The sequence below is a fragment of the Vairimorpha necatrix genome, chromosome 2 (genome assembly GCF_036630325.1).
Source record: "Vairimorpha necatrix chromosome 2, complete sequence".
In the NCBI taxonomy this organism is placed as follows: Eukaryota; Fungi; Microsporidia; family Nosematidae; genus Vairimorpha; species Vairimorpha necatrix.
In genome coordinates, this window is record NC_088817.1 from 1,027,755 (window position 1) to 1,046,985 (window position 19,231).

Consider the following 19,231-nt stretch of genomic DNA (forward strand, 5'->3'; position numbering starts at 1 on the left):
TGTTTTCATTTTAGATTAGTTTTTACAAATGCCGATTATAAATTTCATAAGTTATATCACTCGATTTTTTAAGGAAATATCGTATCTTAATTAATTTATGTCATACATCAGTTTATAAAAAGTATCTTCAACAGAAAACAGGTCTTATAATGTTTAAAAAAAATTTGTATTTTAGACGTTTATTTACATAAATTTCTTTATATCGACATTCTACATTACAAAAACGTCGAGTACAGTATTAATCATCAAAACATTAATTGAGTCTTAATATATTCATCGGAACAATAAATAGAAACAATTTTGAGTTAAGAGTGTTAAACGAATTAAATTCAAATTCGGATTCAAGAAAATCAGTTGTTTTGATGCACAAATTTTTCAAATGATGATTCCCTCTCAACATCTTTGATAAAATCATTGAAATATTTAATCGATCAAATACTTGAATTATTCGGAGTCCACTATCGTTCATTTTCAAATTTATAGTATCCTCTATCTTATGATAGTAATCATTTATTTCGATGTTTTTATTATTAGCTATTATACATAACAGATTACAAATCACAACACGTGTAAAAAAAGCAAGATCGTTAAAAAACATACCTTTTTCATCGCACATTTCCAAATTATCCTCATTAGGTCCCCGTAAAATTTTTACATATTTTTGAAAATTTTCATCATCCTTTGTTGCAAAATTTAATTCTTTTTCTGTAGAATCAATTGTAACTTTATTAAAAATCAAGAACGCTAATCTGTAAAAGACTATAGAATCGAGTTCATCACAGCTAGAAGTACTATTGTAACTGTTAAAAATTAATGGGCAAAGTTCACTAGTAGCTGTAAGACACAATTCGTCTTTAGAACTTGTTGAGAAATTGTAAAACTCTTCTTTTCCGACATTTGCAATCAAAAATGAAAAAAGTGTGATAATTGTCATATTTATTATAGGGGAAACCAAATAAAGTAAAATTAAAATTTAATTCGTCATATAAACATAATCAAAAAACTATAATCTTTAAGTATCTGTAAACGTTTCCATGCTTCATATAGGACATAAAATATAAAAAAAAGCTAGTACATCGTTACAAAAAAAAATACATAAAATATTTAGCATTTCTTTAGCTTTTAAAATATAAAATAAATATTTGATAAAAATGAGGACCATGACTAATAAATTCATCTAGTTACGTCTTCGTTACTAAGTTAGGAAAATCAGATCACAAAGAATTTGCTTTGTAATCTGATAATAACCAGAGTAAGCCACCTTTAACACTATTTAAGGTCTAAATAAAAAATAAAAAATGACAATTTTAAATTTATCAATAGAAAAGCTAGTATTTTATTAAAATAAAATTCCAAATTAAAGGTATCTTTAACCTTTATATAACGAACTAAAAAAAAACAAATTTGGAGCAGGGGCCACTTTGATCAAAAAATTGGTTTTTAAGCGAATTAGTGCTTTTTGCCCTAAAAATGAAAAGTCGAGATGAAGAGGCCTTGAACATCTTTACTATAGCAATTGAAAATTAGCTTGTAAAGTGTCCAAAATGCGATGCTATTGTATTGTTAGTATAAAAATAATATAATGACTAAATATGTTTGGAAATCATAACGGAGGAAAGTGTCATTATTAAAAAATACTCCATTTTATTACAATAAAACAAATGTTTTAGATGCTTTGTTAATAAAATTATGGTCTTGTAATGTTAAACAGACTGCCATAGGAGAAGTTCTTGATATTGGTAAAAGATGTATTCGACATATCATAAAAAACAATTCCTACAATTGAAAATAAAGTATACAAACGAAAAGATAAAATCGGCGGACCAGGAATAATAGTAGAAATAGATGAAGGCAAATTTGGTAACGTAAAAAACAACAGAGAACATCGGATTGAAGGTGTCTGGGGGTTTGAGATGGTTGAAAGAACAATCCAAAGAAAGATAATGATGATTCCAGTCGACAATTTGAAAGCCAAATTATTAGAAGAAATAATTAAAAATTATGTTCACTCAGAATAAATTATACACAATGACTGCTTTAAGTCTTATTTTAAGTTGAAGATTATTTTGCTAAACACAAAACTGTCAATCATTCGTTGGAGCTTGTAAAGAATTCCAATAGATGTCATACTAACATAATTGATGGAAATTGGAGTGGATTAAAAAATGAGACTTCATTAAGTCACAGAACCAGAACATTGATTACTGGTTCGTTGATAAGTTTATGTTAAAGAGGAAACTTTTAGGTGATTTATTTACGAATACTATTTAATTTATTTTTTCTTCCTTTTTGCCGTTTTGACTTTCCAAAAAGGGTGAAATCTAAAATAAAATATTTATATCCTGATTTTGACCAAAATGGCCCCTTTAACCATGTTTGGTGTGCCGATTTCCTATTGGGCTATAAAATTCATAGAAGTAAGTTGGATAAAAGTCATTATATACTAAACAGAGGGATTCCTCGCTTCATATTGCATAATTCGTTTTGATTAATTTTTTTATGTACGCTATGTTCTTACTTTATATCAGTCGTAAAGTAACGATTTTATACCCAACCTTATCTTTTTAATTAAAAACAATTACCTTTATTAAGCGAAAACCAATGATCTAAATGAATGCTCTAAAAAATAAGTTTGTTAGAGGAAATGGCTAATATTAGTATTAGTGTAAAAAATCAAGGGTCGAAAATTTTAAAAAATTGCCCCTTTTTGAAAAAAAGGAGTGGAATGCTAAGAAATGAGAAAATCGTAAATTTTATATATGTTTTGCAAACAACAAATATAATCGGAAATATATTAAATGTGGTTGTGATATGACTATAGCATCGAAAAACTGCTTACTTTTGGGTGTAACTCTTATAAGTGTAAATATAGATTTTCAATTTGGAATAATTCTTTATTTGCAAACACTATAGAACATTTGCTCATGTTAAAAAAGTAAAGTTGTTGATCTTAGGAATTAAAGCAATTTATATATTAAGAATTTGTGATGCAACATACAAAACGTAAGTTGCACCCTAGAAAAATCATACAAATTAAATATTATGAGAGATATTAAAATAAGATCAAACAGATAGAGGCGAAGATATTGCAGTAGAGATGGATGTGAGTAAAATTGGAAAAAAATAGATATTATAGAGGAAGGCTTGTATGGGAGTTGGGGTGTTTCGGGATGTTGTGACTCCCGAAACAAAGAAGATAGTTTTCGTAATTATTAAGAAAAAACAAAGATACACTGCTTTCAATTATGTTTAAGAATATATTTGAAATCTGTTTTTCATTTGGATATGTGGAAGGCATTTATTTTTACAAAAAATCATTATGCAGCCAAAGAACTGTTGATTTCAGTCAAGCCTTTGGGAACTTAGAGACGAAGTCTATACGAACACCATCGGAAACACCTAAATGCCTTTGTAATAATAGGTGTATAATAAAAAACTTCGCTGAAAGTAATTTAACTTAATATACGATTGAAAGAAATGAGAGCCAATGTATCTTCAAAGCATTATGAAACTCATTTTTGATATATTTTAGTCAATTTAAGTATATTTTATTACATTTTTACATCTTCATTACATTTTAGGTTTTTTTTGAAGTTTTTTCTTCCTTTGCTTTTTTAAAAAAGGGCAAAATTTTTAAAATTTTGACCGCCCTAATTTTTTTACATTAATGCTGATTTTGGCCTAAGAAAATAGCATTTAACTCAATATATGTAATAATGATTTAAAGAGGAAGAATTATAATTTTTGACATTACGTTAAAAAGATTTGATACAAACACGCAAGACTCATTGCTAGTAAAATTATTTATTTTATAAAGTGCATGCATGCATGCTTTATAATTCGTACGATTAAGATTAAATACCCTCTTAAAATATAATCCTGGCGATGTAGCAAATTTCTCCGTATCCATTTTTCTTTGGCTTTATGAACCTTGGATCTCTATTATTTCCATATAGCATTTGAAATATTATGCCATCGAGATTGGCGCAACATTTGAGTTGCCTAGATGAGACATCTTCGCTTTAGTTTGAAGCCTCTACTATCCTCAGCATCTATAAAATCCCTCAGCACATGTCAACGTAGTCAATAATGCTTTTATGAGCTGCGTCGAACAAATATGCCCACTAAGCCCAAGACGAATGATTCATAATTTTATAGTCTATTTAGGAACTACTTGCTATACTACTCTGGTCTTTTGTATTAGTTAAAAAACCTCATACAGAAGTTTTTAACTAAGCTCTCTCTTGTTCATGTAAAAATTTTCTACACTGAGTAGAAATTTGAGCAACGTTGTCCGTTTATGAATTATAAACATTTTTTGCTACTGTACACAAGCATTTTATTTTAATCAACTTAACAAATGCAGAAGTGCATTACACGGTCTTTAAAATGTTCAACACATCTTAGAAATAAAAATAAGAATAGATATACATGAAATATAAAAACATATGTATCAACACAATCTTTTCGACTACCTTATAATTATGTTTTGTGAATCATATATGAATTTTTATTTATTCATTATATTTACTTTAAGATATAAAATTAGTTATTCTTTTGAGATTTTGGTTATTACATAATGTTATATTCAGTAATAATATTAAACCCTAATTATGTTAAGCACTAATATGGGGCGATACCTAAAGAAGAGTTCGCAAGAGAGAACTGTGGCCAAGTGTTCAGAAAGACGTTACAGGAGTTAGAGCGTATATTGTATTAATTGGATTTGAGAGAGGTAGATAGAGTGAAATGGAAGAGTGAGCTGTATAAGTTGGCTTCGATAGATATAAAAGATTTTATTGTGAGAAATATCAAAAAGGAAGAAAATATTGAAGGAATAAGGAAGAAGCTATTGTTGAAAGTTAAGAGTTAGAGGAGGAAGAGAAGAGATATGAGGAAATGAGAGAATGGGTTTCTAGGACGGCAAATTAAGAAATTAGTAGAGAACAACACAGACAAAAATTGAGAGTACCGAGATGCTCTTATTGTGATAGACAATGGCATAGGGTGTTTGAATGCAGACTGAAGATTAACAGAGATAAATATTGTAAAAAGAATAACAAGGATAATAGTTTCAAAATAGAAGTAGGTAGTGGATCAGAGTCAAGTCAAGAGCGAGATTTTAGAAGAACAAAAAGAGGTCTTAGAATCAAATTTGAGAAAAATCAAAAAGAATATGGTATTAAAGAGGATAGTAAGAGAATCAAAATGATTTTAGATAAGTATTCGAAGAGTTTCGGAGAGGTTTTTAAGTTAGGAAAAGAGGAGATAAAATATTGTAAACTGGAAAAATGTAAAATCTTACTGAAGCGGGTATGGAGGTATTTAAAAAGGGACAAATGGTTCCGCAGGCATTGATAAAAGATACAGAGTTACATTTAGAAGATTTATTAAAAAGAAAAGTGATAAGAGAGTCAAATTCAAGTTAGAGAAATCCTATAAGGTCATTCAGAAAGCCAAATGGTGGGATAAAATTGGTTAGTAATTTGATGGCATTGAACGATATTTTAGAAAAGGACAAGTATAAATTGTCTAACATAAGAGATGTTGTAAGAGCTACACAAGGTGCAAAATATATGACGGGTTTCGACTTAAAAGAAGCCTTCTATAGTATTGAGATAGAGGAAGAGGATAAACATAAGACGACGTTTGATTTTAATGGCAAGATTTATGAATAAAATTCTATGGCTATGGGTTATAAGAATAGCCCGCAGATATTGCAGAGAATTTTGGATAGAATTTTTAGAGATATGAAAGGCAAAGGAGTATAGGTGTATATGGACGATATTGTGTTGTACAGCCGAACGATAGGAGAACACGAGCAATTAGTCAAAATAGTATTAAATAGACTGAAAGAAAACAATATGAAGCTGAATGCAGATAAAGGCTAGTTTTGTCAACGGAAGTTAAATTATTGGGAGTCACTTAAAATGGAGAAGATATAATACCGTCAGAGATAAGAAATATGAAGCCCTAGAGTTTCCGATACCAACATGCGTGTCAGATGTAAGAAGATTTTTAGGAATGACGGGTCGGTTCAGAGATTTTATTAAGAATTACGCCGGATTGACAGTTAGGTTGACAGACAGTTTAAAAGGGAAGAATGATAATTGGAAGTGGACAGATGATATGAACAACGAGTTTAATAATTTAAAAGAAGTATTGAAATGTTTAGGAAAGCTGCAAATAGCAGATTATGATAAAGAATTTTTGTTGAGGACTGACGCTAGTAATGTAGGCATGAGTGCAGTATTGTTACAGAAAAATAATCAAGGAGAATGGGTGCCAGTACAGTGGGCGTCTAAGAAGTTTACCGTTACGGAGGTTAATTATTGAATATCAGAAAAAAAATGTACGCAGTTTTTTGGGGCGTTTAAAAGTTTGAATACGAATTAAGAGGTAGGAAATTTAGAATAGAAGCTGATCATAAAGCGTTAGGCGAAATAAGAAACAAACCCGACTTTAAGAATGCTTGAATTAATAGAAGGGTCGAGAAAATACAGGAATTTGATTTCGAGATAGAATATAGAACTCCAGAAAATATGGTCGTAGCCGATGTGCTAAGTAGGGTATATACAAAAGAAAAAGAGAAATGAAACACGCCGTGATAGACAAATAGAAGGGAAAGAAATAAGCACGTAAAATTGTAGAAGGTAAAGAATACTGGGTATTTGATAGTAGAAGAGAAAGCGAAATGCCTTTTGAACAAGACAGAGAGAGATTAATAATGGATTGTCATGTCAATTTGAGACACAGAAGCAGAACAACGGTATATTATGAGTTGAGTAAACAGTATTATTGCACAGGGATTTAGGATCAGATCGAAAAGGTACCTAAGAATTGCAAGACTTGTCAGATTTATAATAGAAAAACAAGTGGCGGTTCTGATTTAGTAAACAACAAGATATTTAGAGAAGGTTGGCTTAGATTTAATAGAATTCAGGGAAGAGAAAGTGTTTATTGTTTTAGCAGTCGATTACTTTACAAGGAGACAATGGGGAAGAGTATTGAAGAGCAAGCACGCATCTGGAATTGCCGAATTTATTAAGGATTTGTGTAAAGAGGGCAGAAAACCAGAGGAAATCATTACGGATAATGGTAAAGAGTTTTGCCACGAAAAAGTCAGCGAGCTATGTAGAAATTTGGATATTAGTCATAGAAAGGTCAGCGTTGAGTCGCACAAAAGTAATGGAAGAGTAGAATGAGTTATTAGAACTGTAAGAGATAGTATTTTAAAGAGCCAAAAAGAGAAATTCGAGACCAAGGTTTATGAAGCTATTGAGAAATATAATTTAAGTTTTCATGCTGGAATTAAGTGCACACCAGTAGAAGCTTTGACCGATAATACAGGAAATGTTAGTATGGAGAATAGTCCTGAGGGAAAGTATGCGCAGCAGTTTAAAAGTTAGCTTAGAGAAAAGTTCAAAAGGAACTAGATAGTTAAGGTTGCCAAGAATGAGAATTTAAAGGGATGTAGTAAGTATAGTAAGGGCCGATTTTTAGACATGTGAAAAGTGATTGAGCTATCCAAGGGGATTCATATATAGTGAGATTACAGAATGGAAGGTGAGTGAAAAAAGGCATTATGATCTTAAGGGTGTAGGCGATTTAAAGTAAGTTGAAGGAGACTAACCGTCTAGGGGATGTTATATTCAGTAATAATATTAAACCCCAATTATGTTAGGCACTAATCTATAATGTCAGGCGACGAACCTATGCTGACAATAAGACCCCCAAATGTGAGTGATTCTTATTTAATATACATGTAAACGATGATATAAGTGACAGGTAATTAATTTATATTGAATGTGAGCATTTTGAAAGTTACTTTTACTTTAGCAATTTACTCTTTTCGGAGTAGACCGTCGAAATGGTCTATTCCAAATATTTCCTATTAATTTATTTTCCAGCGCTTACCCTTCATCATATGTTCATGACACTATCCAAATAAATCTTTTATTATTACTCCGTCTTCTATTTCAGATCAGACATCGTGTCTGATCATATATAATATTGTTTTGTTTTAAAAAATTTGGAGTTGAGCGCTTAATTTATTTATAATTAAGACCATATTTTATTTAAATTTTTATATTTTTTGCTGTTAGATAAGACACATAGAATAAATTTTGTTTTGTATAAAACCATTTTGTTTCTTTTGTTGTGAACAAAATCATTCTCGTATTTGTTCATGGCTTTGTTTGACATGTAAAATCAAATATTCCTACATTTTTTACTGTTACATAGGAGCCCTCTGTAAATTTCACATTATTTCATAATTTAGATAATAAGCTCAACTAATACATGTTTTATAACTTGTGCAGTTTAAATAATATGATCTTGTTTTCTTAATATTTTCTTTTGTTTTTTCCACCCCTATGTCTTCACACATTTTACTCTCGGATATTAAATTTATTAAATCTAATATTGAGAATAAATTTTCACAAGATTTCTCTTACATATTTGATAGTTCTTATGATGTCCCCAAAACCAATGTATTTTTATTATTAAAATATCAAGATTATTTTATAAATCTATTAGATTATACAAGATATTTTAAAACAAAGGAAGAACATTTTTTTTTAAGTTACGATTCACTACTTTCTTCTTATATGATAGAATTAAATGTAACATTGACAGAGTATGGTATAGAAATACACATTTCAGGTATTTCTACTAAAATAGTAGAGATATGTTCTTTGTTCATTGAATTTTTATTCAAAAACAAAGACGCAGATAGAAGCTCTTTAGTGCTTTTCAAAATTAAAAATAATTTGATACGTGAAAAATTTGCACAATCTTATAAAAGATTATTCCAGAAGTTGAAATCTTTATTTATTGAAGATTACAGTATGTCGGAGGATATGTTGAATGATATTTCGAAAATTGAGAATTCAAGTAATGATACTAATAGCAATCTTGAGGATAAAATTATCAATAATATTGTCAATTCGGATAATTTTAGATGTGAAATATATGTAATTGGGAACATTCTTTTAGAAGAAGCCGAGTGTATTAAAAATATAGTCAACTCTAAAAGTAATATCTCATTTAATACCAAAAATGGTTTAATAGCATGCGAGGAATTTGTAGATTCTTATGATGTAAGTAATAATGCCTGTGGATTATTTTTTCCTACAAATAAAACCACTGATCTAAAGAACAAAGTCATTTCATCATTTATTGTAAATTCAGTTAGTGAAATATTCTTCGATCAACTACGTACAAACGAGGAATTTGGTTATGTAGTGAGTGCTAATACTTACAAAATCCTAGATCAGGAATTTATCTATTTCGTAGTACAAAGTGAACGAGATGTAAAAGATATTAAAGACAGAATATTTAAATTTATTGAATTTACTAAAAAATACTTAAAGGAAATGAAGGAAGAAGAGTTTTTAAATAGGAAAGAGGCTATTAGAGATCATTTTAGTGAATCTCATAAAAATCTGAGCAGTTATAGCAATTTTTTATATACAAAGGGAATTTGCGGGCTTAATGGTTTGAAATATAAAGAAGAAATTGTTCAATATATTGAAAATATGAAACTAAATGAAGTTATAGATAGTAAAATGCTTGAGAAATGTATTGTTATTTCAACAAAAAGGAAAAAATAAATTACTTTGACTTCAAATATTTACTAGTTGCTTAAGCTGACCTCAAGCTTGCGTCTAAACTGGGACACCAGAATAAGACTGGAAAGTTAATAAATGTAAACCTCTTAGCATTTGCAAAGTAATGAACTTTAGAAGTTACTCAATAACTTATGAAATTAGAAGATGTGATCATATATACAGCCTTCTTTAAAATTTAAACATCGTTAATTTTTATAATAATAAATAATTATAATGAGAAAAAAAAACTTGCAGTAGTTTACCACAATACATTTTGCGATTCAATACAATAAATACTACGTGTATTAAATTTTTTGGCACTACATATTTAATAGCTAACCTCAATCCCAACTTGGAATTGATTTGTAAAACAAGATGCCTTAAGATTGTGGTGCAGCATTAAAATATTCTGTATATCGAAATTAAAAATGTAAACAGGAAACCTCTATAAGTCTAAAAACCACAAAATTGGCTTAGAGGTACAATCTACATGGCTTTAAAGAGTAACAGTAGTCAATTGAAAAAAAATTCTATAATAACACAAACACCATTTTGCCTGTTAAAGGTTATGGACTAACGGCGCTGTTAGATAAAACGAAAGATCGGGGACTTGTAATATAAAATTCCATTTAACGTCCGTCAGTAATTACATCAAATGACACGACGAAGTCATAACATGATTATATCTTCTATTATGTAAAGCATATGGTTTAAACAATATTAGAACTATAAGTAAACATTCGGTTAAAAAATCATAGGAAATTTTTTGAAAAAGCTGGAATACATTTTTGCCATGACTTCATAAAATGCTTATGTTTTACAAGAAGAGAAAGGTAGATTAAACTTTAAGTTTGGCTTTAACACATCGAACATGAAAAAAACAGAGGAGTAAATCTTCTCGCAAACGAGTTACAAAAATCCTTAGGGCCTAACAAGAAGAAGTAATGTACGATTTTAACGACATTCATTATAAAAATACTAGAAAATTAAAAAAATAAATAAAGACTTACTTTAGCTATGGAATTGCTATTATTTTAGAATAAATTTTTCTGAAAATAATTATGATTATCAGCTGAAAGCTATAATATCACTTGTAATAATAGCGAATATAATTTCCTTCAACGATGTTGAGGTAAATCTCTAAATATAACCGATAAGGAACGCAACTGACTCGTAATACTATATCAAAGCTACTAAAAGCATAGAATTTATAAAAATTTAAATCTTATTGATTTTTATCATTGTTTATGCAAAACATTAATGTATCATTATATTGTTGATCACATTCCTTAAATAAAAAAATAATTAGTACGGAAGCCTATATCATGTATTCTTGTGATTGTTAAAAGAATAAAAGATAGATCATATATAAACATGTGAATATTAAAAAATTCTACCGTAGTAACTATATTTAGGATAATATATTGAAAAATGGTCTGCTTAGATATTTTACAGTAATAGATCAAGAGTTCTATATAAGTGCTGTTTTAATGTTATAAACATTTTCATAAACAAAGCATATTTTATACGTGATAGCATGTTTAATAAAAGATTGTAAATTTTGACATTAAAGTCATTATCGCGTGTTTTTTGTTTTTATAACCAATGATAAGTTTTATGGAATGTGTTTCTTTAAGAAAAAAAATTTCAGGAAAAACTATCGAAGAAGTGCTCCAAAATCAACGTTTTTTACAAATGTAAAAGATCAAAAGAAATGTTTTTTTTTGTGAGTATTACTCATAAAAGAGATTAACATCTAAAAAACATAATTACGTAATTTTGTAATTTAGATAGAAGTTCTTTTTTCAAATTTATTTACAATAATGACCGTAAATAATAAGAAAAGTTTTGAAATGGGTGTACACTAAATAGTAATTTATGGTATTATTTTTCGAATCTAGTGATCGTATATTCGAAAAATAATGATTTACAAAATCTCTTGCAAAACTGCAAGCTATAAAAATCCAAATGATGTATTGAATGTTTTTTTTTTGTATTTTACCATGTTCATTGAAATGTATACAAATATTTAGTTTTGCAAACTATGTCTGTAAAAATCAATAATCTGATTTATTTTTATGAATATAAAAATCTCATCAATCTATTAGATTAAATAATTAGCAACCATTCCATATATGACTCCTAATAACATCAATTTTTAAGTGATGTAAAAAAAAACATACATAATTGAAGAACATAAATAGTACTATTGCATTCTGTATAATTTTCTATGATATTAAATGCCGTCGATTGAAAAAAAATAATTACGATTCATGATATTTGATATTGAAAAATTAATAAATTGAGTAAACCTCAAAAGTATAAAATTTTGTTTATTGTAATTGGTAGCTTTTGTTTGTATATTATACAGAACAAAATAACTATGGTATGTTTAAAATCATAACCAAATTTCTAATTTAACATGTGTAAAGAAAAAAAAATAAAGAGCCCTAGGATGTTTTTTGTTTCTTTTCTGTTTGTTCTAAATATACAAAAAGCAATTGCTAGCTATGGAACTAATACTTTATCAGAATTAAAAAAGATACTGAATGCATAATGAATGCGTCGGGGCTCTTCGGCACAAAACCGTACCTTATTCATTTAAAATTATATGTACGAAGAAGGAAACCAAATTACAAAGATAATGTTTAAAGCCATATTAAATAAAGTTGTTTCCAAAATAAAAGAGAACCATTATGACAAAATCAATTCACGACAAAGACTACGAAATTCATAGAGGAGACTTGGCTTTTGGGCTCTACCTGTATGCTTTAAAAGAGGTCCCTGATATGACAGTGCGTTGTGGCAAAGCCGAATAGTTCATATGTTAATTTATGATCTTGAAAGGAAAAGTAGAGAATTGTGTGAGTCATTGATAAGTATGAAATAAAAAAGTGAAAACTTAATCTTGACCAAGTCAAACTTGTTGTGAACAAATTTATTAATATCAAATTATATAAGGAAAACAGTTTAGTAGTTGAAGAGGTATGTAAAAATGTTGATTACAAACAAATTCTTGCGCATATATTCTATGTACATATTTTTCCTTCAAGTATCAATAAAATGGCCAATTTTAAATGTGCGGAAAACGGCAATTTGGGACACAAGGCACATTACGATCTCATGTGTCAGTTATTACTCGATTTTAATTCTACACAATCTTATTTTCAAAATATGACAGAATTAGTTAATTGTATAATAAGTGTTGGTTTTAAAATTATTATGTATATTTGACGCTATTTTAGTCTACTATTAATATTTATCAATTTAAAATGAATGTAAAATTTAATTTTTGGGTTTTTTTTATATATCCAGTTCTTCTACATGATTCTATTGTTAAATAGTTTTCAGCCCGATGCTATTTATAGCTTTAAATACATATGGTTCCTAACTTTTATTTAGTTTTCTCTTCTGTACAATAGTTCTTATTATGAGGTCTCTGAATTTTTTATAATCTTAAATCAGGTTACTATCATTATATTTTTTCACTTATCGATAATTATCAGTATTTAATAAATTTACTTTGTTGTTTAAAAGTAAACCTTTGAATTATTTCCCTATTAGATATTTTATAGGTCATAATCCAATGTTTTGAAAGTATAAACATCTGAAAAAATTTAAATTTGGTTTATCTTGGGGGGAGGGGTTTAAGTAATCGATTACGGAAATGAAATTGATAACTATAAACTAAAAAAACCATTATGCTTTATACATTAAGATGGCGTCGAACCAACATAAATTTAATTAGCATTTAGAAAATGACATAGTAATTTCCATAAGTCAATTCTTTTTGAAAAGACAATATTTACAGCGATTTTTATTTTTAATAAATGTAACCGAATGATGAATCATTTTAAAGTACAGGACAATAAAAATATAACAGCACAAATATTTTAATAAACTTTTTATAGACTGATTCGACATGAACTATTTTTATCGCCTTTGAATAGAGATGAAAGCTATTTAAAATATGTCGAGTTCGTAGACGTTAAGTGTATTAACACTAATTAGACATTAAAAATTGTTTTGAGTTTTTACATTTATCGGGAAATCTTCTATATATTAAATATTATTAATCGCCGTAGTAACAGCTTATAACAAACGTTTTAAAGTTTAAAGATTTCAAAAATTTTGAGTGATAGCTATAATTCGACCCAATGTAAAATATACGAACAATCTAAGGAATGGTATTTGTAATTATTTTAAAGACGTAGAGAAACTGTTTACCTGAACCTATCCCGAATAAACGCAATTGTTAATAGATTCAGTTCGTAAACAAAGGCGAGAATTTGAATAAATTGGATTTGAATTTAGATGTTTCTCGTCATAAGTTTAATATAGAAATTGTAATGTATGTTGTGAATATCTTGTCTTCTGTATTTTGAATATCTAAAAATGGCCAAACTTGTTCTATTGGCTACATGTTGTTTGATTCTAAGGAATATAAAAACATGTCTAGTTATGTAAAAACAAGCCGTATCAAGAATATAGTAAATATACGTCATGATTTCTACCCATCATGTTGTAAATTTTAGAAAAAACTTACCAAGAACAAATACATATTGTTATAGTACAGGAAAAACGGTACATGACCGTTTGGAACCCGCTTTGGGAAAATGAACCCGCATTGAAAAATTCAAAAAAAAAGAAAAATAAAAAAAATTATTAAAAAGGGACTTAACGATTTATTTTAAATAATGACAGAAAACAATTTATCCGACGATTTTGGGGAATTTGGAAAGCCCAGTATAACTGTAAAAGGTACTCATAGTGTTCTTCTTTGTTTATGTTAAGATCACCTATCTCTTATAGAAATGAGCCAAAACCAACTAAATTATATGGAGTTGTGACTCAGAATCGCTAGAGGTTACAGCATTTTTGGAGTGCTTCTTAGTACTGTGCTCCATCCCTTTGCTTAGCTAATGTGGCATCATATGCTACCCGTTGATTAGAGATCATAATAGAAACAGGTTATACATTTTCTTGTATTACCTCAAGGAAAAAGCATTATTTATACTAGTTACAGAAACGAGCAAGGTGCACGCCGATTCAGCATCAAATGTTTCCAAAATAAACTTTTCCTTATATTCCATGTATAAATACATTTCATCACTAAAAACCTCATCTGCCTCAACAAACAATGTTTTTGCCAATTTTGCCATTTTTTTAAAGGGGGGTCCTTTAAAATTTCAATGCGGGTTCATTTTCCCAAAGCGGGTTCCAAACGGTCATGTACCGGAAAAACACCAGTATATTAATATTGACATCTGATGTACTCAATGGCGAATAATAATCGTGTGCCAAACAAGTAAGTTATCATGAGATTAGAGTGTTGTCAATGTAAAATGTGTTTAAAAATGAAAAGTTATTTGTATGAATTTTATTTTTCACAGTCTAAAAGGTATTTAAGACAAAATGAATTAATTGTGCGGTATTTTGAATATTTTATGTCTTATTATATGTGTTCTCCATTTTATACACATTTTTTTTCTTCTTATTTTAACTTTGGCATTGGGATTTACTTAAGTTTTATTTGTTATAATGGAATAAATATCATTTGTTATTGAATTCTAAAATATCAATACAAAGCTTAATGCCCAAAATACTAGCCGTGTTATACATATTTTTTTTATTTTGAGTATAATTTATAAAAAGGGATTATAATATTTTCTTCTAGATATAACTCACGAATATGCATTACATGGTCTCAAAATGACACCAAGCCAACTTATAGGTAAAAAGAAAAGTAAATAGATAAATTATGACGATTTATTTATTCCATAGAAATAAAATGTAGTCCATGGAAATGTGGCAGTAACATGTTTAGCACAATTCTTTAATATGGAAGCTTTATAAGACATTATGTGTAATAATACTGTTTTTTATATTTCAACAATATATCAATGCATTTATATTCAATCTTTAATTTATTTATCAAAAATTACTAATATAATTTAAAAGTTCAAAAATATGAGATCAAAAAATATTCTGGCTTCAATGTTTTAAAATTATACATATGTTTTTTTATAATAATATTAACGTTGCTTGAGGCCTTCATAAGTATTCTTTCAATTTAAAGATGAGTAAAACATAATAAGTGATGTTTTATTGTAAGGACATTGTTTGGGTGAAATACATCGGTATACTATGTTTCAAATAAATGCTTGTCTTAGAATGTAAAATCTATTATAATCACATTTTTTTCCATACTACAAACAACGATAAATTAAAAAACACTTACTTATTAATTGACATTTCTGTATAAAATTTTGAAAAGAAAGTAGTAACGCTAAAACAAAAAATTAAAGCTTACATTAAATCAAAGTATACGTTATTTTTTGTCTATATTATAACGGCAATGTTTAAAACAGCGACACATTAAAAAGCAAATATTAAGATTATTTAATACACATGAATATTGTTTTTACTCTTCGGTTATTGATAGAAATTTTGAATTTGTTATTTGGCGGTAAATATATCGAAGAACATTATATTTTGCGTAATTTAAGTTTTTTTTTTTAAGCTTTGATATATGAATTATATTAAATATAATATATGACTCTATAACGATGACGATATGAAAACAGTCATGTAAGTACATGATACAAGTAAAGAACGAATGAAATAATACAATCATTAAAAATATATATGAAGCCATAATATCTTCATAAATTGAACATATTATTTATGATGTTGTGAAATAATTAAATAAAAAAGAAACTACATACGTAATAAATATAACATAAATTTGAAAAACGTCAAAAAAATGCCAATTCTTGTTTGTCATAAATTTTAAGAACAAAAAACATTATTATATGATTTAATATGATAGTTAATATTTTACACTTAAAAGCATAATTATTCAATTCAAAGAAATTTCTTAATTAAATGTCATTTATATAAGAAAAAATAAATGATCCCATAAAATGGTTTTAATTTCTATATTGTTAATCCTTGATGCACAAAAATTTAGAGCTTGCAATGGGAAAAACTTGGTTTTATCACTTGAAGAAAATAATGAAGGATTTATTGCAAGCAGTGAATTGCTTTTTCCTGAAAACCGAACAGGTTTTTATCGAGATTACGCATCAGAAGAGGGAATACCAATTATAAAAATATTTTTAGATGCCGTATTAGATAAAATATCATTTCCCATGAAGCCGCAATCTAGTTGGACAAAGGCAATGTATGGTAAAGAATTTTTAGTCCACGAAAATGATATAACGCTGAGGGATTATGAGTATGCCCTTATTGGAATTTCTGAAAAAACCAGGCTCCATGGCAAAGAATATGCGGTTCAAACTTTTATATCTAGTCTTACAGACAAAACTAAAGAATTATGCCATGCTTTAGTTTGTTTGATTTACAATTTCAAGAATCTTAATCTCGACTATGTTAAACTAATTGTCGACAAGAATGTTGAAATAAAATTTAATAAAGAAAACAATTTTTTGTTTGAACAGGTTTGTATTGAAAATGATTGCAAACGAATTCTTGATGACATCTACAATAGTATTGGAATAAAAGAAGATATCGATAAACTGCTAGGTATGAATAATGGAAATATAAATAATATAGGACACACTATATACTATAATCCGAATCTAATTTCATTATGGGATTATCAGCCCATGATCTTTACCACTCAGAATTCGACAGGCTTGGAATAAATTTAATCGAATCATTTTTTTGAAATACATACATGTTATATTTTTATTTTATTTTTGTTAGAATTCTCTTAATTATAATAAAGGTATTAATTTTATGAAATAAAATACTAATTAAAGGATTGGTCACAATAATGCTTATATATACAAGACTGATGTGATATTGGCTTTATGAATTTGTTACGTATTTACTTTTCAACAAGAAAGCGTGATTGGTCCTTATACGTTTTCAACTCCCAGAGATTTTTATAGGTAACAACCCGAAGACATTTAGCTATCTTGAATTAAAAAAGCTTTGACCCAAAAATCGTTCTCCATTGTCAATGGTAAGAAACTTCCAACAAAAAATTATTTTTTACAAAATTTTATATGTACAATTTTGTGTTATAAAAGATATTAAAATTAGATAATGTTTATAAATCAAACCATAAGCAAAATGCATTTTTTAGTTGTCTTGATGACAAAAGTTGTTCTGAATACGAAGGTGTCAATGTTATTAAAAAAAAATGAATTTATATTTTTCATAACTTACAAATAAAGAACATCACATGTGATGTAAAATAATATGTAAGTACAACGTAGCAAGAAACTTTTTGTGTTCATGGTGACATTCGTAAGTCTCAAAATGGAGCTCTAAGAACCTCCGTCTAAAATCTATATTTAGATAGATTGAAAGCCAACTATGTAAAATTTGGAGCAATACGTAGTGAAAAATTATCTTTATTCATTATGATGAAGCCACTGGTATACTTTTTACTATGATGTTGAAAGCATTTTAAATGTACTGACAATTTAGTTTGTGGTCCGTTGATAAAATATTATAAAAATCGTAAGAATTTGTATAAAGTCGAATATTTATTTTAAACTATAATTTTATAGTTTATTGAATCAATATATAGTAAAGGCTGACGTATAGTGTAGGTATCGCCCATATAACAAATCTTATATGTAGTGAAATTAGTCATAAAGACATATAGATACGGAAACAAGCAAATTAGGACTAAATTCTTTTTAATGTTGTATTAAAAGTTTTAATGTGTTTAATTCAAAGTATGTCGTTGTAAGAGGAAGGTGTTAAACAAATATAGATATAAGCGCGGGGTAGATGTATTCTTCTTTAATTACTTGTTTTCTAGTTATATAATAACAATTCTTATTTTTATTGTAAATAGATGTTAAAATCAAACATAAAACGTGAGGCTTATTTCAAACCCGTACAACTGATTATAATATTGTTCAATTGTAAAAAACATAACAAGCAGTTTTAGCGAATCTAACCTTCAGTTGTAATAGATAAAAAATTGTAATTTAAAGAATCCGATTTTTTCAAATCTTGTCCCAAGTAAGTATATTATAGATTGATGTAAATTAGTTAAATAAGAGATTAGTACTTCGATCAGTAAACAAAATTTATATCATTCAAATAAAATTCTATTGAAATATCGTATGTTTGTACTATTAGTGGTCTGACTTAATATTCGCATCTTATTTTAATGTTCACAAAACAAATGTTACTTTTGAAATAAAAGTGTTGACATTGGTAAGTAAAAAAATGCAGAAATGAGCCTTTGGGCAGATAAGTTGGCAAATCGGGCCGACTCTTTACCTTGCCGCTCTAGAAACCATCCATGAGAATTAATATAAAAAGTATTATTCTACTTATAAAAATTTTACAATTCCATTACTAAAATCTTTAGAAGTTTTTGACCTTTTAAAAATTGTAAAATTTCAAAATCTAAATAGTTCCCTAAAAATTTAGCATGGTCTTTTTTTGATCCAAAAAAAAACGATATCATATTTACAGCAAAATTACAATATTCTATTGAAGTTGGTCTCTTTAGGTTCCACACAAACTTCTATCTAAATGACAATGCGATAATCTTGAATGATAAGTTAGACCATTTTATGATAATATTTATGCCTTAAATTATAATATTTGTTTGTTAGTGCTTT

At 27.9% G+C, this 19,231-nt stretch overlaps 3 protein-coding genes across 3 annotated transcripts; 2 read left to right on the forward strand and 1 right to left on the reverse strand.

The window, feature by feature from the left end:
* Nucleotides 1–253: 253 nt before the first annotated feature.
* Nucleotides 254–934, reverse strand: VNE69_02186 (uncharacterized protein; the record flags this gene model as incomplete). The annotated part of the gene is made up of 1 exon (XM_065472738.1): nucleotides 254–934. The coding sequence occupies one exon, from the start codon at nucleotides 932–934 to the stop codon at nucleotides 254–256; it is 681 nt and encodes a 226-aa protein (XP_065328810.1).
* Nucleotides 935–8,375: 7,441 nt separating this feature from the next.
* VNE69_02187 (zinc protease) lies at nucleotides 8,376–9,614 on the forward strand (the record flags this gene model as incomplete). Its single annotated transcript, XM_065472739.1, has 1 exon — nucleotides 8,376–9,614. The coding sequence occupies one exon, from the start codon at nucleotides 8,376–8,378 to the stop codon at nucleotides 9,612–9,614; it is 1,239 nt and encodes a 412-aa protein (XP_065328811.1).
* A 6,923-nt stretch (nucleotides 9,615–16,537) lies between these two features.
* Nucleotides 16,538–17,281, forward strand: VNE69_02188 (uncharacterized protein; the record flags this gene model as incomplete). The annotated part of the gene is made up of 1 exon (XM_065472740.1): nucleotides 16,538–17,281. The coding sequence occupies one exon, from the start codon at nucleotides 16,538–16,540 to the stop codon at nucleotides 17,279–17,281; it is 744 nt and encodes a 247-aa protein (XP_065328812.1).
* Nucleotides 17,282–19,231: the final 1,950 nt, after the last annotated feature.